Here is a 21105-nt window from a genome sequence, read left to right on the forward strand (position 1 = left end):
GCTCCAATGGAGACGTACTTCCTCTCAAAGGGAAGGAATTTCGGTAACACATCCTCGTCTCCACCGGCTCCATTCTTAGTTATCTTTTACCTTTACTTGTGCAAGCTTATTTTGTGTTGTATCCATTGCTTGCTTGTGTGCTTGTTGTTATTGCATCATATAGGTTGCTCATCTAGTTGCATATCTAGACAACCTATTTTGATTCTAAGTTTAATTTGGTAAAGAAAAGCTAAAAATTTCAACCATACCGATCCTTTCACCGTCGACGACGAGACGCCTACGGTTTCGTAAATCTTAAGATGATATGCCGGCTAAGTCTCTCGAAGGTCCTCACAGAGGTAGGGTGTGCGTGTGTGCGTTTATAGGGGTGAGTGTATCCGCGTATGTATTAGCGTTTGAGTCTGTATTGTGTTAAAAAATTATAAAAAAAGAAAAAGAAAAGAAAAAAGAAACAAGCCACACACAGGCAGCAGAGTACACTGGAAATCTAGAACTCACGACGAATGTAGGCGGGGAGGAAGCAACAGAAAGACCAACGACCCCCACCCAGATCATCATCCCCTCCTTCCTCCTATATAATCCCCTCCAATCATCTCTCCAGACTCTATTCTGTTCCCCCCAATCCCATTACGACGACTCCCTGCCCCCAAATCGCAGCCGGCCCGGTGCTTCTTTCTTGCTGACCATGGACGATGACAGTCTGATGGACTCGCCCCTCCTACGGAGCGAGCGCTCCGGCGAGCGCTCCGGCGAGAGGACGGGCCGGATCTCCTCCCCCTCCAGCGACACCGGGAAGACCTCGACTCCTCCGCCATCGTCGCCTGCGGACCGAGCGCGACCTCCTCATGGTGGGCTTATCTCAGGCCGTGGCGAAAGATCGAGGAGCTTCCGGTCTCCGCTCCGCCCCGGGGATGCGATTGGTTTAGCAAGTTGATGAAGTGGGCGCCGAAGGAGATCGGTCAGAAGGGCGCACCGGTACGTCCTAGTGCTTCTGTCGCTACTCCCGTACTTCTTGGGGTGTTCTTGGAAAAGAGTGCGGGAATTAGTAGTACATTTTCCATGGGATGTTCTTGGGATAATCTTGGAGAAACAGGGGAAAGATGCAAAGTTTAGTAGTACATTTTCCTGCTACTCTGGTTATTGGGATAATCTTGGAGAAAGAGGGGAACGAGCTGAAATTAGTAGTACATTTTCTTGCTATTCCGGTTCTTGTGATAATCTTGGAAAAGGAGGGGAAAGAGGCGAAATTAGTAGTACATTTTCCATGTGAGATAAATTTTTACTGGTATGAAGTGTTCCGTGGGATAATCTTGTACTGTTGTTTTGCTGTTGGCAGAATCAAGAAACTAGCTCCCATAATAAGATCTTGGAAATATTGCTAAACAATAAACATTCTCTTGGTTTGTTGACAATTTACTTCAGACATTGTAATCTGCGGAAATCTTTTCATGAATACAATATGCCGACCCAAATGATTTTATGTATTGTTTAACAAGTTTGCATGACCCAGAAAGCGCAAAAGGCATTGCAGTATACCATCACTGAAATAGTCAGCCACAAGTCCAACAACCTTCTGAACATAAGTATCAGGCATATTGCCAGACATACATACTTGCTAACTCTTGGAACAAACATAAGCAAATAAGTACAAGGGAAAAAGTAAAGAGGAGTTCGATAGAGCAATGTTTTATGGTTCTTACTGCTGATGTAGTAATCATATGATAAATTTTTAGGGAATTAATTGTATGAAAATTGGTGTTCCTTGTCCTTACAGTTACATGTCATTTTGCATGTTGTCCATGAAACTAAGACTGATGTTGAAATGACCACACTTAACCCTTGTGATAATGCAGCTACCTACATTGTACTTAATTTTGTTTGATTGTTTTCGGCCCTTGACTACACTGCCTGCCTAGCAAAATTATTTCTGTACATGGCGCAGCAATAATATATTCACTTTCCTTCTCTGATTCCCAATGACAGCTCGACTCAGTTGGCGTCGAGAAGGTGATCGGCACTTTCGGGTTCTTGCTGTTTGGGTCCCTTTCGCTCTATCCCTGCACTGTCGAGCTCCTCAAGGACTTCAGGGACACCTACAAGAGCTTCGTCCTGCTGAGTTTTGGATTCATTTGGGTGCTGGTGAGCGTCGGGGTCCTGTGTGGACTCCACGGGAGGTCGGCCTTCGAGCAGGCGGTGTGCAGGCACACCGGCCGTCTCGGCTTGCTCGGTTTAGCGGCACTACTCATGTTGCACGTTTGTTGCGCGCTCCCCGGGGACACCTGCACCACCATACTCTTCTGGGTGTTGGGGGTTGGGGCGGTCGTGTTTCACCTTATGTCATGGTACACGGTAAGTAATTCTGCTCTACTCTACACCAATGCTCATTACACCTAGCACATCTGTTCTTCTCTACACTTAACCCATTTCTGTTGAAATACAGAGCCTGTTTCTTGGGGAGGACAAGCCTGAGGAGATCGCAGCAACAGACCAGAAGTAGATGGGGTCAATAGAAGCGCAGGCTACTTCAAAACTGTGATCTGTGTTCGCATTAACCAGTAACCATGATCAGCCAAATACCCAGTAACCATGTTCTGTGTTCGCATAATTGCCGCTGAACTACACATCGCGTTACAGTTGGCTTCAGGGATTAGATTTTGCCCCCTTTTAGGATTGAACTGATTGTTCCTCGGCTCTCTAGAACCTTACACACTAATAGTTTTCATTTGATATCTTCTTGCTTGTTCCGATGCCCGCATTTTATCCTTGAAATGCCTGCAACATGTACAGTAGTATACCAATGAAGTGAATATAGCAGAAATGTTGAAGAAGTGGCATGATATGAGTACTGTTGTAATTTTTTCTAGTGTGGTCAATATTCTTTTGTGGGACATATGGTGGACGAATGAAGAAAAGTTGGAAGGCAATTAGAAATCTGTTTGTGTGTATGTGTGCAGCATCTTCTTCCCTGTTTTTCTGGATTTTAATTGCTATATTTTTTATGACTGTTCCTCCAAATCTGTTTGTAAGTGCTCCCCACCTTCAACTTATGGAGATGAAGCTGGGAGGGGCACCCTTTTTGAAAAAGAACATATGGAGATGACAGCAAACAGCTTCTGTAGTAACCTAAAAAACACTTGTGTGTCTGAATGAAATGAACTTAAGTAACAAAGGCAAGACCTCACCTGCATAGAGGAACCCTGCGGGTGCCCGGTATGGAACACATTCGCGAATGCAGCTCAAGAAGCTGCCACATGCGCTTGCAGTCGGCGCAGCCACGCGGCACCCGCATTTTGCATGCCAAGAAATGACGCACCAGCAACTCGATGCCCTTGCAGGCAGGAAACTTGCAAACAACCTGACGGCCCTCGAGTTTCTGATCCCAGGGACCAATCGTCCTACATCCGTCTCGGCATATATGAACATTCTTGAAAGGCGTGGCACTGTGTGGACTGCCGCTGACTTGCGTTCTTGCTTCGCTCTAGGTATCTGTGGGGTCAATGGTATATTTTGGATTTTTCTTCTTTATTATGAACAGTAACTGAACAGTGTTTTAGGCTTATTTTCAAAAAAACTGTGGGGTCAGTTGACCCCACAGCTAACACGTAGCTTCGCCGCTGATATCAACCACATTTTTACCCAACGCAAAATGAACCGGTACCGTAGAAGCCGTGGCGAACCGACCAGAAGTCTCACGAGACATGGAAGAAGCACGAACACGAGCAAGTGGGGCGTACACGCCAACCGTCCAAGCCGCAACGCCCCAAGGCCAGGTAGACATGCCAAAATAGGCGATCTCGGTAAACATGGCGTGGAGAATCCGGGCAGACATCCCAACACACGACATCCAGCCAGGGTCAGTGTGTCATGGGGTGTGTGCTTGCCCCTTCTATGGACTCGGGTGTCAGGTTGCTCTGCCCGATGAAAGAAGGAGATGGGCTTTTATCCTTGGTAGATATACATGGCGGATATAGACACGATATAAATATAATCACTTGAAGACCATTTACGATAAATGACTTTGTGCCAATGGTTGCAGTTCATCTCTTTAATTAGTTCACTTAACTTGCATTTTATGTTCCAAATAGTTCAGTTAACTTCTTGGATGTAGTTGGTCTCTGCGTCAATTGGTGCAAAGATCATCTGTACGTATAGATGCACAATGTCAATATTGTGAACTAGCTATATTGCCTCACTGAATTCTATTGCTACTGATCCGACGATGGACCACACTAAAGGCAAGTACCCAGCTCAAGTATGCTTCCCTCTGTTAGCACCCACACACAACGTTACGTGTCCGGCCCTTAGCCTATGGGAACCACCAATGGTTGGACGTGTGAAGCTGAACATAGATGGGTCTGTTTCGAATGGGGTCGCTGGAATAGGAATGATCTTGAGAGATGATGGAGGCAGTATTATCTTTAGCTCGTGCAGGTATTTATTTGACTGTGATGATGTCCTAGATACTGAAATTCTTGCTATACAGGAGGACTCATGCTTGCATTGCAGTGGAGCAACCGACCAATCGATATAGAATCAGATAGTCTGGAAGCAGTCAAGATGGTGCAAAGCGGAGATACTAATAGGTCAAAATATGCCTTTCTGATAAAGGAGATCAAAGAAAGTTTGATCGAGCGTATTTCTTGTATTACTCATGCTGGTTCCACAAAAATTATGCTAGCCACTTTCTGGCAAATTTTGGAAGATCACAATGCCGAACTGTTGTGTGGGTCTGGTCCAAATGAACTTCTCGACATTGTCAGTCATGACTGTAATTCTTGATTTCGAGTAATACGTATTATCCCCCCAAAAAAAGATGCACAATGTTGTGGGATGCAAAACAATGCATGTGTAATTTACCATGTAAAACTTCAGCCATGCCAGTACTCCGTTGTAACTTTTATTTTATGTTTCAAATAGTTCATAACTTCTGTTTTCCAATTTGCAAGGCAAATGGAAATGCAGTACGAACATAAATTTGTAAATAGCTGAGAGGAAAAACACGGCACACCTGCCCGGCATTCGGATCCAGGAACCATGTAGAATCGAGCAAGGCACGTGCATGCCCACACGAACCGGGTAGGGGCAGCACTGGCCAACGCCCCCATGCAAAGAACACCTTTGACTAAGGCATATGAGAAGGCAAACCCCTTCTCCGACGATGCTAACAGGGCGACGGAATTTCACTGCCCTTTAGGTCAAAAAACCGGACACATCCGAGTTGTTCTCGGCAACTTACCACATTGGAGGATTTCGTTGCTTCCGGGTCGAACTTGTGGGAGCTTCTTTTCTTTGCTGCAATTGGTCTTGGGCCAATGGCTACAGTTGGTCTCTTGAAACAGTTTACTTAACTTCCATTTTATGTTCAAATGGTTCATTTAACTTCGGAGTTGTAGTTGGTTAGTTGGTCTCTTAAATAGTTCACTTGACTTCCATTTAATGTTTCATATAGTTTGCTTAGCTTGTGATGCGGAGCATCCCAAGATCATCCTCATGGACCTACCTACACCACTTGGACCAATGACAAGGGCTCGAGCAAAGGCTATCGAAGATAAGGTGAACTCGCTCCTCTCCGAACTATCACTTTCTGCATATGAGACATGGCTACTACCTCAAGCGGAAACCCTATGTGTGATTAGGTAGTTGGAGGGAAGCCACGGGACAGCTACAACCAATGGACAAGACGGCGAGGACACCAAGTACAAGGAACAAGAAGAGGAGCTGCCAGAAACTCTCCAGCCACCGGACGACCGACACCTCTCGGACGCCCGACGCCTGGAGGCACCAGCCGACCAACCCAAGTCCCAGCCAACGCACGCCCCAGCGATCGGACGACCGACAGGGACTGTACATACGACACCTCCAACGCCCGGACGACTGGCACCACCCTCACCGAGCCAAAACGTCGGAAGTATGGTGGCCTCCGGACGACTGACGCCCCGGACGTCCGACCCCGACCGGACGCCCGACACAACCTGATCAGAGCCGAAACGTCGGACTTTCGACAAGTACCGGACGTCCGAGCCCCCTCAAGACGCCAGACGATCGGTAGCTGTCGGACGTCCGACACCTGTGCGTGCACGGCGTGTTGGGCCGAAGCCCACTTACCCTTTCGTGACATTAGACTATATATACTCCTCCTCCTCCCTCTTATTAGGGTTAGCAAAGGATTAGCTCATTTGAGAGATAGAGCTTTGCTCATCCACTTGACACCCTTCTCCATTGGAGTTCATGACCTCTTCGGAGAAGACCCCCCAAGTGGATTCAAGACTCCTCACGGGAAGACCCCCCTCAAGGCCTCCTTACGGAGAAGAACTTGCTACTTGTATCGTCCTTTGTTGATTGTGGATCGTGTATCTCTTTGTGTTCCGAGGATCTAGCACATGTGTAATCGAATCTTGTTGGCTTGAATGTTTCCTCTCGTGTTTCCCCTCGTGTTTCCCCCTCGTGTTCTTCATAAGATCCGCTCCAATCGTGAAAGATCGGCCCTAGGGTTTCCACCCTACATCATCTTGGTATCATGAGCCTAGGTTGATCACGACTTTGGAGCCCCTACCATTGTTTTCTAGCCTAATTTTGTTGATTTCGTCCTAATTTCGAAAATCCCCACAAAAATAGCCCCCCAATTTTTTTGTGATTTGTTGGTTTTGATGAAGTTTTGTTGGATTTGATCCGTGGATTTGCTTTGCCTCAAATGGATCTAGCTTTCCCCCATCATTTCCCCATTTCCATCCATAAAATCGCCCAAATTCGACCAATTTTGCCACCTCCACCTCTAAAATTCGAGTTCATCCCGTGCCCGAAATCGCCTAGGCACCGGACGTCCGACAGCGACCGGACGTCCGACAGCGACCGGACGTCCGACGAGTACCGGTCGTCCGAGCACCACCGGACGTCCGACGTTCCTTGACGAAACTGAATTTTTTTTAGTTCAACCACCATTTCCACCTCCGCATACGCACCCCAATACCACTGTCCGCTCCAACACTCCGACAACCACACTTATCAAACCACCTCTGTTTTCCACAACCACCATCGCTTACCCGTTACACACTCCGACAAATTTTGACACGTTTTGTTCTTTGAGAATTTGAGTTGCGGTTTCCGTTTCCTAACATGTTCGGCTACTTAGGGACGGTTCGACTTCGCAATCACCACCGCTCATCTTCGTCATCGACATCGACCGCTCAACAATTTTGACACCCTCAACCGTAAGCAAGGACGGTAACCTCTACGGCACTTTGTGTACTCCTTGCCATTGCATTGATAACCCCATAGCCCATTTTGCGTACCTTTCCTATCGAGATTAGCCATTTGAGTATTGCCGCAACGTTACTTGTGCACATTAGTGATCATTGCATATACCATCATCTTGGTGTCTATATCTTGGTATTATCTCTTGTGTCACAAGGTTTTCATAGCATATACACAATTGCTAGCTTGGTTCGTGAAGTTTTGCATAAGTGGCCAACAAAAGAGCTCAAAAGAGAAAGAGCCAAACAAGCTTTTAAGCAAAAGAGAGAGATAAGCAAAGAGCTTTTAAGCAAGAACCATAGCATCATACTACATTAAGATTGTCATACTCGATCATCTTGGATCATATCATACGAATACCATACATATCGCATACTTGGGATAGAAGTTGTTGCATTTTTGCTTTGTAGGTTGTGCACAAGTCTCGTATCCGCCTATTGAGAAATCGTGCTAGCGTCTCCCTAGTGTTGTGCAACAAGAGCATTTTTCGTGGATTCCATATTTTGAGCTCATTTTTGATTGCACGACTCCATTTATCCGTTTGTGTGTGTGTGTGTTTCCGTGTGCCACATATTGCTATTGGTCTACTTGTTGCATTTGCGAATTGCGAATCTTTTTCAACATTATTGAGTCTTACTAACAATTGCATAAATTTTGTGTCACCACCCTCACCAAGCTCCACCAAAGGCTTTTACTTGTGTAGGTGTGAGAACCGACAAGAATTGGTACCAATTGTGCTATTTCCTTGTTACATCATTTGAGTGATCATTGATCCATCTTCAACATTGGTCAAGGTACATTTGGTATAGTTCTTCTCTTTCTCCCACTCACATATTTGCTTGGAATGATGGATAGGCCAAGATCTTCTACCAACCCACTCTTCCTCGAGCAAGACAACGACCCGAACATCTACGTCACCAAGAATCACCTCTTCGGTGCACAACGAGCTTTGTATCAAGAACAACAAGCATTGAGCGACCGCATCGACAATCTCGCCACCGACTTGCGCCTCTCTGAGCAACGTACAAGAGATTACTTCGACAACAAGCTCGATGAACAAAAACAAGAGAACAATGCAAGAATGGACGAGATTCGTGCTTTGTTGGTCAACCGCTCTTCTACCACTTCGTCATATTCCAGACGAAGCCGCTCGAGTCGACACTCCGACGACACCATCTCCGGCTCAAGTACACCAACATCGAACACTCTTCGTCGAGCTGCGCGACACGACCGTCAAGCAAACCGCAATCCTATACACGGAACCGGTCCTCAAGAGCAACTTCTAGCGCAAGAATATCGTCATCGTCAAAATCAAGCTACCTTTGCGCAAGCACAAGAAAGGCAACGCCAACGCCAACAAGAGGAAGAGCGAGCACGCAAACACCAAGAAGAGCAAGACGCCGAAGCGCTCCGTCAACAACAACAATGGCATGAAGCCCAAGCACTTGAGGCGCAATGTGCCCTCCACGACACAAGTCGCGCCATCGCCGACCGCAATGGTCAAACGAGCGAACAAGAAGAAGCACTTCACGGCGAAATTCAAGAGAGGAACTATCAAGCACCGATTGCACCGACAAGCTCCACAAGTCCCACAAGCTCGACAAGAATCCCAAGTTCTCCAAGAGCAACAAGACAATGGGAATCCTCCACGCCAAGAGCAAGTTGAGGGAGACAATCATCCTCGTCAAGGACGTCATCACCCTCGACCCCAACACAATGAAGAGCAACGCTACGGCAAGCTCAAGTTCACCATGCCCAAGTTCACCGAAAGCAATGATCCCGAAGAGTACCTTTCATGGGCATTGAAAGTCAACAAGATTTTTCGTTTGCACAACTATGAGGAAGAGAATAAGATCGCCATGGCATCCCTTGAATTCCAAGACTATGTCCTCATTTGGTGGGAGCAAGTCCTTGAGCGCGGCGAGGCAAGAGGTGAACCACCCATCACAACATGGGATCAAATGAAGGATGTCATGAGAGCGCGCTTTGTGCCAACATACTATACTCTGACCTATTCAAGCGACTACAACTCCTCAAGCAAGGAACAAAGAGTGTTGAAGAGTACTACAAGGAAATGGAGATTGCCATGATAAGAGCCAATGTCACGGAAGATGATGAGCAAACTATGGCGTGTTTATTGAATGGACTCAATCATCCTATCAAGATAATCGCCGACTTCCAACCTTACTCCAACCTCATCGATCTAGTGCACCAAGCTACCAAGGCGAACATCAAGTGCAAGATGACTTCAAGTATGGCAAGTTCGCTTCCAAGACCCACGGCTCCTCCTACAACCAAGCTTCAACGACTACAATGACTCCAACCTCGACAAAAGCTTCACCAAGCAACGATGACTGATACATCTCCAACGTATCTATAATTTTTTATTGTTCCATGCTATTATATATTCTGTTTTGGATGTTTAATGGGCATTATTATACACTTTCATATTATTTTTGGGACTAACCTACTAACCCAAGGCCCAGTGCAAATTGCTATTTTTTTGCCTATTTCAGTGTTTCGCAGAAAAGGAATACCAAACGGAGTCCAAACGGAATGAAACCTTCGGGAGCGTGATTTTTGGAACAAACGTGATCCAGAGGACTTGGAGTGGACGTCACGAAATCAACGAGTAGGCCACGAGGCAGGGAGGCGCGCCCCCCACCCTCGTGGGCCCCTCGTAGCTCCACCGACCTACTTCTTCCTCCTATATATACCCATGTACCCCGAAAACATCCAGGAGCACCACGAAACCCTATTTCCACCGCCGCAACCTTCTGCACCCGTGAGATCCCATCTTGGGGCCTTTTTCGGCGCTCCGCCGTAGGGGGAATCAATCACGGAGGGCTTCTACATCAACACCATAGCCTCTCCGATGATGTGTGAGTAGTTTACCACAGACCTTCGGGTCCATAGTTATTAGCTAGATGTCTTCTTATCTCTCTTTGGATCTCAATACAAAGTTCTCCTTGATCTTCTTGGAGATCTATTCCATGTAACTCTTTTTGCGGTGTGTTTGTCGAGATCCGATGAATTGTGGGTTTATGATCAAGATTATCTATGAAAAATATTTGAATCTCCTCTGAATTCTTTTATGTATGATTTTTTATCTTTGCAAGTCTCTTCGAATTATCAGTTTGGTTTGGCATACTAGATTGATCTTTCTTGCAATGGGAGAAGTGCTTAGCTTTGGGTTCAATCTTGCATTGCTCGATCCCAGTGACAGAAGGGGAAACGACACGTATTGTATTATTGCCATCGAGGATAAAAAGATGGGGTTTATATCATATTGCTTGAGTTTATCCCTCTATATCATGTCATCTTGCCTAATGTGTTACTCTGTTCTTATGAACTTAATACTCTAGATGCATGCTGGATAGCGGTCGATGTGTGGAGTAATAGTAGTAGATGCAGGCAGGAGTCGGTCTACTTGGCGCGGACGTGATGCCTATATACATGATCATGCCTAGATATTCTCATAATTATGCACTTTTCTATCAATTGCTCGACAGTAATTTGTTCACCCACCGTAATACTTATGCTATCTTGAGAGAAGCCACTAGTGAAACCTATGGCCCCCGGGTCTATTTTCCTTCATATAAGTTTCCAATCTATTTTTACTTTGCAATCTTTACTTTCAGTCTTTATCATAAAAATACCAAAAATATTATCATCTCTATCAGATCTCACTTTTGCAAGTGGCCGTGAAGGGATTGACAACCCCTTTATCGCGTTGGTTGCAAGGTTCTTATTTGTTTGTGTAGGTACGAGGGACTTGCGTGTGGCCTCCTACTGGATTGATACCTTGGTTCTCAAAAACTGAGGGAAATACTTACGCTACTTTGCTGCATCACCCTTTCCTCTTCAAGGGAAAAACCAACGCATGCTCAAGAGGTAGCAAGAAGGATTTCTGGCGCCGTTGCCGGGGAGTCTACGCACAAGTCAAGACATACCAAGTACCCATCACAAACTCTTATCCCTCGCATTACATTATTTGCCATTTGCCTCTCGTTTTCCTCTTCCCCACTTCACCCTTGCCGTTTTATTCGCCCTCTCTTTCCGTTCGTCTCTTTTTGCTTGCTTCTTGTTTGCTTGTGTGTTGGATTGCTTGCTTGTCTCGATGGCTCAAGATAATAGTAAATTGTGTGACTTTGCCAATACCAACAACAATGATTTTCTTAGCACTCCGATTGCTCCTCTTACCGATGCTGAATCTTGTGAAAAATGTTGCTTTGCTGAATCTTGTCATAAAAGATCCATTCGCCGGCCTTCCTAGTGAAGATGCCGCTACCCATCTAAATAGCTTTGTTGATTTGTGTGATATGTAAAACAAGAAAGATGTGGACAATGATATTGTTAAATTGAAGCTATTTCCTTTTTCGCTTAGAGATCGTGCTAAATCTTGGTTTCCGTTTTTGCCTAAAAATAGTATTGATTCTTGGAATAAGTGCAAAGATGCTTTTATCTCTAAGTATTTTCCTCCTGCTAAGATCTTCTCTCTTAGAAACGATATTATGAATTTTAAGCAATTTGATCATGAACATGTTGCACAAGCTTGGGAGAGAATGAAATTAATGATACGTAATTGCCCTACACATGGTTTGAATCTATGGATGATTATACAAAAAAATTATGCCGGGTTGAATTTTGCTTCTAGAAATCTTTTAGATTCGGCCTCGGGAGGCACTTTTGTGGAAATCACTTTAGGAGAAGCTACTAAACTCCTAGATAATATTATGGTTAATTATTCTCAATGGCACACTGAAAGATCTACTAGTAAAAAGGTGCATGCAATTGAAGAGATTAATATTTTGAGTGGAAAGATGGATGAACTTATGAAATTGTTTGCTAATAAGAGTGTTTCTTCTGATCCCAATGATATGCCTTTGTCTACTTTGATTGAGAATAATAATGAATCTATGGATGTGAATTTTGTTGGTAGGAACAATTTTGGTAACAACGCTTATAGAGGAAACTTTAATCCTAGGCCGTATCCTAGTAATTCCTCTAATAATTATGGTAATTCCTACAACAACTCTTATGGAAATTTTAATTAGATGCCCTCTGATTTTGAGACTAGTGTTAAAGAATTTATGATTTCTCAAAAGAATTTCAATGCTTTGCTTGAAGAAAAATTGCCTAAGATTGATGAGTTGGCTAGGAACGTGGATAGAATTTCTCTTGATGTTGATTCTTTGAAACTTAGATCTATTCCACCTAAGCATGATATCAATGAGTCTCTCAAGGCTATGAGAATTTCCATTGATGAGTGCAAAGAAAGAACCGCTAGGATGCGTGCTAAAAAAGATTGCTTTGAGAAAGTGTGTTCTTCTAGTTTTCATGATAATAAGGATGAAGATCTAAAAGTGATTGATGTGTCTCCTATTAAATCTTTATTTTGATATATGAATCTTGATAATGATGGGACTGGAGATGAGTCAACTTTAGTTAAAAGGCGTCCCAATGATTCGGAGTTTTTAGATCTTGATGCAAAAATTGGTAAAAGTGGGATTGAAGAGGTCAAAACTTTACATAGCAATGAACCCACTATTTTGGATTTGAAGGAATTTCATTATGATAATTATTTTTTAATAGATTGTATTTCCTTGTTGCAATATGTGCTAAATTCTCCCCATGCTTATAGTCAAAATAAGGCTTTTACCAAACATATCGTTGATGCTTTAATGCAATATTATAAAGAAAAGCTTGAATTGGAAGTTTCTATCCCTAGAAAACTTTATGATGAGTGGGAAACTACCATTAAAATTAAAATTAAAGATCATGAATGCTATGCTTTGTGTGATTTGGGTGCTAGTGTTTCCACGATTCCAAAAACTTTGTGTGATATGTTAGGTTTCCGTGAATTTGATGATTGTTCTTTAAACTTGCACCTTGCGGATTCCACCATTAAGAAACCTATGGGAAGAATTAATGATGTTCTTATTGTTGCAAATAGGAGTTATGTGCCCGTAGGTTTCATTGTCCTTGATATAGATTGCAATCCTTCATGTCCTATTATTCTTGGTAGACCTTTCCTTAGAACGATTAGTGCAATTATTGATATGAAAGAAGGGAATATTAGATTCCAATTTCCGTTAAGGAAAGGCATGGAACATTTTCAGAGAAATAAAATTAAACTACCTTATGAATCTATTATGATAGCTACTTATGGATTGCATGCCAAAGATGACAATACCTAGATATAGCATTGCCTTTATGCCTAGCTAGGGGCGTTAAACGATAGCGCTTGTTGGGAGGCAACCGAATTTTATTTTTGTTTCTTGATTTTTGTTTATGTTTAGTAATAATCATATAGACTCTGTTTAGATGTGTTTTCATGTTTTAATTAGTGTTTGTGCAAGTAGAACCTTTGGGAAGACTTGGATAAAGTCTTTTTGATCTTGCTGTAAAAAACAGAAACTTTAGCGCTCACGAAATTAGCTACAACTTTTTACTGGAGAGTGCTATTTAGTTGATTCTTTTTGAATATGATTAATATATAAATTCCTCACGTCCAGAAATTTATTTTAGAATTTTTGTAGTTCCATAAGTATGCGTTTGATACAGATTACTACAGACTGTTCTGTTTTTGACAGATTCTGTTTTTCGTGTGTTGTTTGCTTATTTTGATGAATCTATGGCTAGTATCGGAGGTTATGAACCATAGAGAAGTTGGAATACAGTAGGTTTAACACCAATATAAATAAAGAATGATTTCATTAAAGTACCTTGAAGTGGTGTTTTTTTTTCTTTCGCTAACGGAGCTCACGAGATTTTCTGTTAAGTTTTGTGTTGTGAAGTTTTCAAGTTTTGGGTAAAGATTTGATGGATTATGGAACAAGGAGTGGCAAGAGCCTAAGATTGGGGATGCCCAAGGAACCCCAAGGTAAAATCCAAGGACACCAAAAAGCCTAAGCTTGGGGATGCCCCGGAAGGCATCCCCTCTTTTGTCTTCGTCCATCGGTAACTTTACTTGAAGCTATATTTTTATTCACCACATGATATGTGTTGTGCTTGGAGCGTCTTGTATGATTTGAGTCTTTGCTTTTTAGTTCACCGCAATCATCCTTGCTGTACACACCTATTGGGAGAGACACACATTAATCGGAATTTATTAGAATACTCTATGTGCTTCGCTTATATCTTTTGAGCTAAACAATTTTGCTCTAGTGCTTCACTTATATCTTTTAGAGCACGGTGGTGGTTTTATTTTATAGAAATTATTGATCTCTCATGCTTCACTTATATTATTTTGAGAGTCCTTTAGAACAGCATGGTAATTTGCTTTGGCTATAAAATTAGTCCTAATATGATAGGCATCCAAGATGGATATAATAAAAACTTTCATATAAGTGCATTGAATACTAAGAGAAGTTTGATACTTGATGATTGTTTTGAGATATGGAGATAGTGATACTAAAGTTGTGCTAGTAGAGTAGTTGTGAATTTGAGAAATACTTGTGTTGAAGGTTGCAAGTCCCGTAGCATGCACGTATGGTAAACGTTGAATAACAAATTTGAAACATGAGGTGTTCTTTGATTGTCATCCTTATGAGTGGCGGTCGGGGACGAGCGATGGTCTTTTGCTACCAATCTATCCCCCTAGGAGCATGCGCATAGTGCTTGGTTTTTGATGACTTGTAGATTTTTGTAATAAGTATGTGAGTTCTTTATGACTAATGTTGAGTTCATGGATTATACGCACTCTCAACCTTCCATTATTGCTAGCCTCTTCGGTACCGTGCATTGCCCTTTCTCACCTTGAGAGTTGGTGCAAACTTCGCCGGTGTATCCAAACCCCGTGATACGGTACGCTCTATCACACGTAAACCTCCTTATATCTTCCTCAAAACAGCCACCATACCTACCTATTATGTCATTTCCATAGTCATTCCGAGATATATTGCCATGCAACTTTCCACCGTTCCGTTTATTATGACACGCTTCATCATTGTCATATTGCCTTGCATGATCATGTAGTTGACATCGTATTTGTGGCAAAGCCACCATGCATATAATTTCATACATGTCACTCTTGATTCATTGCCCATCCCGGTACACCGCCGGAGGCATTCATATAGTCATATTTTGTTCTAGTATCGAGTTGTAAATAAATAAAAGTGTGATGATCATCATTAATAGAGCATTGTCCCAAAAAAAGAGAAAGACCAAAAAAAGAAGGCCCAAAAAAAGAAAAAAAGAAAAAAGAAAGAAAAAAAAGAAGAAAAAAGAGAAATAAAAAGAAGAAATAAAAAGGGACAATGCTACTATCCTTTTTCCACACTTGTGCTTGAAAGTAGCACCATGATCTTTATGATAGAGAGTCTCTTGTTTTGTCACTTTCATATACTAGTGGGAATTTTTTTATTATAGAACTTGGCTTGTATATTCCAACAATGGGCTTCCTCAAATGCCCTAGGTCTTCATGAGCAAGCAAGTTGGATGCACACCCACTTAGTTTCTTTTGTTGAGCTTTCATACATTTATTTGCTCTAGTGCATCCGTTGCATGGCAATCCCTACTCCTTGCATTGACATTTGATGGGCATCTCCCTAGCCCGTTGATTAGCCGCGTCAATGTGAGACTTTCTCCTTTTTTGTCTTCTCCACATAACCCCCATCATTATATTCCATTCCACCCATAGTGCTATATCCATGGCTCATGCTCATGTATTGCGTGAAAGTTGAAAAAAGTTTGAGATTACTAAAGTATGAACAATTGCTTGGCTTGTCATCGGGGTTGTGCATGATGAGAGCATTCTTGTGTGACGAAAATGGAGCATGACCAAACTATATGATTTTGTAGGGATGAACTTTCTTTGGCCATGTTATTTTGAGAAGACATGATTGCTTAGTTAGTATGCTTGAAGTATTATTATTTTTATGTCAATATTAAACTTTTATCTTGAATCTTTCGGATCTGAACATTCATGCCACAATAAAGAAAATTACATTGAGAAATATGTTAGGAAGCATTCCACATCAAAAATTCTGTTTTTATCATTTACCTACTCGAGGACGAGCAGGAATTAAGCTTGGCGATGCTTGATACGTCTCCAACGTATCTATAATTTTTTATTGTTCCATGCTATTATATATTCTGTTTTGGATGTTTAATGGGCTTTATTATACACTTTTATATTATTTTTGGGACTAACCTACTAACCCAAGGCCCAGTGCAAATTGCTGTTTTTTTGCCTATTTCAGTGTTTCGCAGAAAAGGAATACCAAACGGAGTCCAAACGGAATGAAACCTTCGGGAGCGTGATTTTTGGAACAAACGTGACCCATAGCACTTGGAGTGGACGTCAAGAAATCAACAAGGAGGCCACGAGGCAGGTAGGCACGCCTGCCCCCTAGGCGCGCCCCCACCCTCGTGGGCCCCTCGTAGCTCCACCGACCTACTTCTTCCTCCTATATATACCCATGTACCCCGAAAACATCCAGGAGCACCACGAAACCCTATTTCCACCGCCGCAACCTTCTGTACCCATGAGATCCCATCTTGGGGCCTTTTTCGGCGCTCCGCCGGAGGGGGAATCAATCATGGAGGGCTTATACATCAACACCATAGCCTCTCCGATGATGTGTGAGTAGTTTACCACAGACCTTCGGGTCTATAGCTATTAGCTAGATGGCTTCTTCTCTCTCTTTGGGTCTCAATACAAAGTTCTCCTCGATCTTCTTGGGGATCTATTCGATGTAACTCTTTTGCGGTGTGTTTGTCGAGATCCGATGAATTGTGGGTTTATGATCAAGATTATCTATGAACAATATTTGAATCTCCTCTGAATTCTTTTATGTATGATTTTTTATCTTTGCAAGTCTCTTCGAATTATCAGTTTGGTTTGGCCTACTAGATTGATCTTTCTTGCAATGGGAGAAGTGCTTAGCTTTGGGTTCAATCTTGCGTTGCTCGATCCCAGTGACAGAAGGGGAAACGACACGTATTGTATTATTGCCATCGAGGATAAGAAGATGGGGTTTATATCATATTGCTTGAGTTTATCCCTCTATATCATGTCATCTTGCCTAATGTGTTACTCTGTTCTTATGAACTTAATACTCTAGATGCATGCTGGATAGCGGTCGATGTGTGGAGTAATAGTAGTAGATGCAGGCAGGAGTCGGTCTACTTGGCGCGGACGTGATGCCTATATACATGATCATGCCTAGATATTCTCATAATTATGCACTTTTCTATCAATTGCTCGACAGTAATTTGTTCACCCACCGTAATACTTATGCTATCTTGAGAGAAGCCACTAGTGAAACCTATGGCCCCCGGGTCTATTTTCCTTCATATAAGTTTCCAATCTATTTTTACTTTGCAATCTTTACTTTCAGTCTTTATCATAAAAATACCAAAAATATTATCATCTCTATCAGATCTCACTTTTGCAAGTGGCTGTGAAGGGATTGACAACCCCTTTATCGCGTTGGTTGCAAGGTTCTTATTTGTTTGTGTAGCTACGAGGGACTTGCGTGTGGCCTCCTACTGGATTGATACCTTGGTTCTCAAAAACTGAGGGAAATACTTACGCTACTTTGCTGCATCACCCTTTCCTCTTCAAGGGAAAAACCAACGCATGCTCAAGAGGTAGCAACGACAAGTCAAGTTACAAGAAGACTTCGTCAACTTCAAGTCGTCCTCCTACTTCAAGAAACTTCAAGCCAAGAGCTTCATCATCATCTACTCCAACCGATGAGACCATCAAGACAAGTTTAATCAAGTGCTTCACATGTGGCGGCCGGGGCCACAAGTCCTTCGAATGTACCAACAAGTGCACCATGATCCTCAATGATGACGAAACCTATGACTCCATGAGTGAAGAGGAAATGGACGCCATTGCGCAAGTGGCCATGCACCGCCAAGTGAATGAAGATGAAGATGATCAAGGCTTTTGTGACAAAGATTCGAGCCCCACTCTTGTTGTCTCCAAGGTCTTGACTCTTCAACATCAACAAGACGAAGACCAAAGATGCCATCTCTTCCACACAAAGGCGGGCATCAGTGGAAGGTCCGTGAAGGTCATCATCAATGGAGGGAGTTGCCATAACTTGGCGAGTGAAGAACTATGCTCCAAGCTCCAATTGGTCAAGATGAAGGATCCCCACCCCTACAAGGTCCAATGGCTTAGTGACTCCGGCACTATCCAAGTGGAACATATGCTGCAAGTTTCCTTCAAGATCGGAGCATATGAAGACACTTTGGAGTGTGATGTCATTCCGATGTCCGTTTTCCACCTCCTTCTTGGACAACCATGGCAATTTGACCGAGGAGTCATCCACACCGGGCATCCACAACCATGGCAATTTGATTTGGCACGATCTTGATGTACCGCGAGCTTTGTTATTATAGTTGGATCTTATGGTGTTCTTCCCTCTCTGCCTTGTGATGAATTGAATCTTTTCCTTTGAGGTTTTGTTATGTCGGATTGAATCTTTGGATGTGAGAGCACTTGATGTATGTCTTGCGATGGGATATCCGTGGTGACAATGGGATGTTTTGGTTATCAACTTGCGGATTCCCGTGGTGACATTGGGGTAATCTATGCATAGGGGTTGGTACGCCTTTTCATATTCCTTTCTCCGATAGAAATCTTGAGATACTCTTGAAGTTCTTTGTGTTGGATTGAATATTATGAATCTGAGATTGTGTGATGCATATCGTATAATTGACCCACGGATACTTGTGGTGACATTGGAGTATCTAGGTGACATTTGAGTTTGATTGATGTGTGTCATGTGGTGTTATTTTAGTACGAACTCTAGGGCAGTTTGTGACACTTATATGAATAGCCCAATAGATCGACCAGAAAGAATAATTTTGAGGTGGTTTCGTACCCTACAAGCAATTTCATCTTATGTTCTCCGCGATAGGAACTTTGGAGTGATTCTTTGTTGCACGTTGAGGGATTGTTATATAATCCAATTATGTTATCATTATTGAGAGAATTTGCACTAGTGAAAGTATGAACCCTAGGCCTTGTTTTCAAGCATTGCAACACCGTTTTTGCTCACTTTTGTTACTAGTTACCTTGCTGTTTTTATTTATTCAGATTATAAAAATATATTTCTACCATCCATGTTACACTTGTATCACCATCTCTTCGCCGAACTAGTGCACCTATACAATTTACCATTGTATTGGGTGTGTTGGGACACAAGGGATTCTTTGTTATTCGGTTGCAGGGTTGTTTGAGAGAGACCATCTTTATCCTACGCCTCCCACAGATTGATAAACCTTATGTCATCCACTTGAGGGAAATTTTCTACCGTCCTACAAAACTTTGCGCTTGGAGGCCCAACATGAGTCGACAAGAAGAAGGTTGCAAAGTAGACATGAACGCCCTAGCGATCAGACGACCGACAGGGACCGGACGTCCGACACCTCCAGCGCCCGGACGAACGAGCTCCTCCGGAAGACCGGCAACACCCTCACCAAGCCAAAACGTCGGAAGTATGGTGGCCTCCGGACGACCGACGCCTCGGACGCCCGACCCCAACCGGACGCCCGACACAACCTGATCAGAGCCGAAACGTCGGACTTCCGACAAGTACCGGACGTCCGAGCCCCCTCGAGACGCCAGACGACCGGTAGTTGTCGGACGTCCAACACGTGTGCGTGCACCGCGTTTTGGGCCGAAACCCACTTACCCTTTCGTGACACTAGACTATATATACTCCTCCTCCTCCCTCTTATTAGGGTTATCAAAGGATTAGCTCATTTGAGAGATAGAGCTTTGCTCATCCACTTGATACCCTTCTCCATTGGAGTTCACGGCCTCTTCGGAGAAGATCCCCCAAGTGGATTCAAGACCCCTCACGGGAAGACCCCCTCAAGGCCTCCTTACGGAGAAGAACTTGCTACTTGTATCGTCCTTTGTTGATCGTGGATCGTGTATCTCTTTGTGTTCCGAGGATCTAGCACATGTGTAATTGAATCTTGTTGTCTTGAGTGTTTCCTCTCGTGTTTCCCCCTCGTGTTCTTCATAGGATCTGCTCCAATCATGAAAGATCGGCCCTAGGGTTTCCACCCTACATCAGCTTGCAGGTTGCAGTTCATCTCTGCGCCAATTGGCGCAACGGGTCATCAGTAAAAGAACAATTCCCCAAAGCGAGAATTAGGATTTACCAAAGGAGAGGATAAAGATTTGGTGAATCTAGGCTTTGGAATATGTGCAACAAAATTTGACTCCCACCAAAGATTGCAACAAGTTTCAAATTAGTCTAGAAAAAGACTAAAGGGAGAACAGAGCCAAAAATCACATAATTGCTACAAAATCTCACAATTGCTTTTTGATATGTGAGTATGTGACACTCACCATTGGTTGGCATACCCTGGCAAAGCCAGTCAATTTATATTCTAGAAATTTCTACAAACATGTTTACTTATTAATACACTACATGCACTATTAAGATAATTGTCATATTGCTTAGAGATCTCTTCCATGGAATTTAATAATATTAAAATACACATGAATACATGCACACATACACATATATATGTGGAGAAACTCTATAATTTATGTAATCATCAAAAAATAGTTCAGATAAAACTTTTTTCACAAACATAAAATTTAAATTTAACATAAGCAATTGCCAAGTGATATAAGTTACATCTATATAATAAATAATGTTATAATTAATATGTAGACATATTGTTATATTCTTAATTATATGTGCCAAGTAATAAAAACTTGTACTTGTTAAGATTGTAGTATTAGAAAACTAATATTAAAATATAAAATTTTAGTATAAAATATTTCTAATTTCCTGGTTTTATGAGTTTAAGCTTTTGTTCGGAATTTTCTCCCTTTGCACTTGGTCCTCAACTGAAAACACAACCTCG

At 42.7% G+C, this 21105-nt stretch overlaps 1 protein-coding gene across 1 annotated transcript; it reads left to right on the forward strand.

Moving 5' to 3' along the window:
* The first annotated feature begins 528 nt into the window (after positions 1–528).
* On the forward strand, positions 529–2825 carry LOC123075127 (uncharacterized). Its single transcript, XM_044497799.1, has 3 exons — positions 529–975; positions 1984–2349; positions 2441–2825. Exons 1-3 carry the CDS (start codon positions 934–936, stop codon positions 2495–2497), a joined length of 465 nt encoding a protein of 154 aa, XP_044353734.1. The 5' UTR covers positions 529–933; the 3' UTR covers positions 2498–2825.
* The last annotated feature ends 18280 nt before the right edge of the window (positions 2826–21105 follow it).

Source organism: Triticum aestivum, chromosome 3D (assembly GCF_018294505.1).
Source record: "Triticum aestivum cultivar Chinese Spring chromosome 3D, IWGSC CS RefSeq v2.1, whole genome shotgun sequence".
Lineage (NCBI taxonomy): Eukaryota > Viridiplantae > Streptophyta > Magnoliopsida > Poales > Poaceae > Triticum > Triticum aestivum.